The sequence below is a fragment of the Penaeus vannamei genome, chromosome 13 (assembly GCF_042767895.1).
Source record: "Penaeus vannamei isolate JL-2024 chromosome 13, ASM4276789v1, whole genome shotgun sequence".
Lineage (NCBI taxonomy): Eukaryota > Metazoa > Arthropoda > Malacostraca > Decapoda > Penaeidae > Penaeus > Penaeus vannamei.
The window spans coordinates 31,005,403-31,007,073 of record NC_091561.1 but is presented as its reverse complement, the minus strand read 5'-3'; the positions used below and the strand labels follow the sequence as shown (position 1 = coordinate 31,007,073).

Sequence of the window (1,671 nt, the reverse complement as noted above, 5' to 3'; positions counted from 1 at the left end):
TGTGCATTTCTTCGGGGTTGCACACTCATACTCATGTTCGCATCCACTTACTTACACTGACTCATACTCACACTCATTCATACCCATGCTCATGTTCACCCTCACTCACACTCATACTCATGTTCACACCCACTCACTTACACTGACTCATACTCATACTCATTCATACCCATGCTCATGTTCACCCTCACTCACACTCATACTCATGTTCACACTAATGCTCACACTCATACTCATGTTCACATTAATGCTCACACTCACACTCATGTTCACACTCACTTACTTACACTGACTCATATTCACACTCATTTACACTCACACACTCATGCTCATGTTCACACTCATACTCATGCTTACAGTCACTCCCTCATACTCACACTCATGTTCATACTCATACTAACTCATGCTCATGTTCACACTCACTCACATTAACTCATACTCATGTTCACACTCACTCACATTAAATCATACTAATGTTCACACTCACACAAACTCATACTCATGTTCACACTCACTTGCTCACACATGCTGACACTCATACTCATGTCACACTCACTCACACTAATCCATACTCATGTTCACACTCAATTATTGACACTCATATTCATGCTCATACTCACACATGCTCTTTCACTCATACTCTTGTTCACTCATACTCATGTTCACACTCACTTACGCTAACTCATGCCCACTCACACTTAACTGATAGCAATGTTCACACTAACTCATACTCATGCTCACTCACACTCATCCTCATCCTCACAATCACACTGATACTAATGCTCTCACTCACTCATAATCATGCAGATGCTAACAGTCATACTGACATTCACTCATACTTTTAACACTTTCACCCTTAAACCAAAACTCACTCACACTCACATTCAAACACCCACGCACTCATACTCACACTACACTCATACTCACTCCCTCACTCCCACACACACTAACAATCATACTCACACACTCGCATCAGTCATCCTACCTAATTTTTTTTATCCCTCCCTCTTTCTAACTCCACTCTCACTGTGTCATTGTCTCTGTCTGTCTATCCGCCTGCTTGCCTGTCTGTTTCTCTATCTGTGTGTCATGAGGACGCATAGAAATCATGTGCAAATAAATGTCCTCATAATTTATCTATCTATGGACCAACCCGTCAGTCTGCTTAATTCTGTTTATCGGACTACCTACCTTTCTTATCTGTATAACGACTAAAGTTCTCTTGTAAATATATTCCAATCTGTATGTTTATCTACTTATTTCTCGGTTTATCTACTTTTATCTATACCTGTCTACCTGCGGGTTCCATCTTCCCTTTTCCATCCATTACAAATATAATCCGTTAAAATTTATAGATATGAAATAGCATGCCGTGAGAGATGACAATTATAGAGTAACATTTACCAGAAAAAAGCAGAGGGAGCGGTGAAGGGAGAGCTGGGAGCCGAGACTGAAGACTTCACGAGAGTTCACGGTTATTAACAGGGGCAGATTTCCGTTCAGTAAGGGCGAAAATCCCGTATCTTTTTAACCCCGTCCCTTCCCCCCCCACCCCCTCCCACTCGCCAGCACATGCCCTCTGTCGGCACGAAATAAGTTGACTTCCTCCCTTGTTGATTATTGTTATAACGATTTTTTTTATTAGTAGCATCCCTTTTTATGCTATTTCAT

At 41.2% G+C, this 1,671-nt stretch overlaps 1 protein-coding gene across 1 annotated transcript; it reads left to right on the top strand.

Annotated features, from left to right (window-relative positions):
• Positions 1-473: 473 nt before the first annotated feature.
• Positions 474-845, top strand: LOC138863740 (putative uncharacterized protein FLJ46204). Its single transcript, XM_070128574.1, has one exon. The coding sequence runs from the start codon at positions 474-476 to the stop codon at positions 843-845; it is 372 nt and encodes a 123-aa protein (XP_069984675.1).
• The last annotated feature ends 826 nt before the right edge of the window (positions 846-1,671 follow it).

What these genes read in the sequence shown, in the direction of transcription:
- LOC138863740 (XM_070128574.1), top strand. Translation starts at nt 474, where the DNA reads ATGTTCACACTCACACAAACTCATACTCATGTTCACACTCACTTGCTC.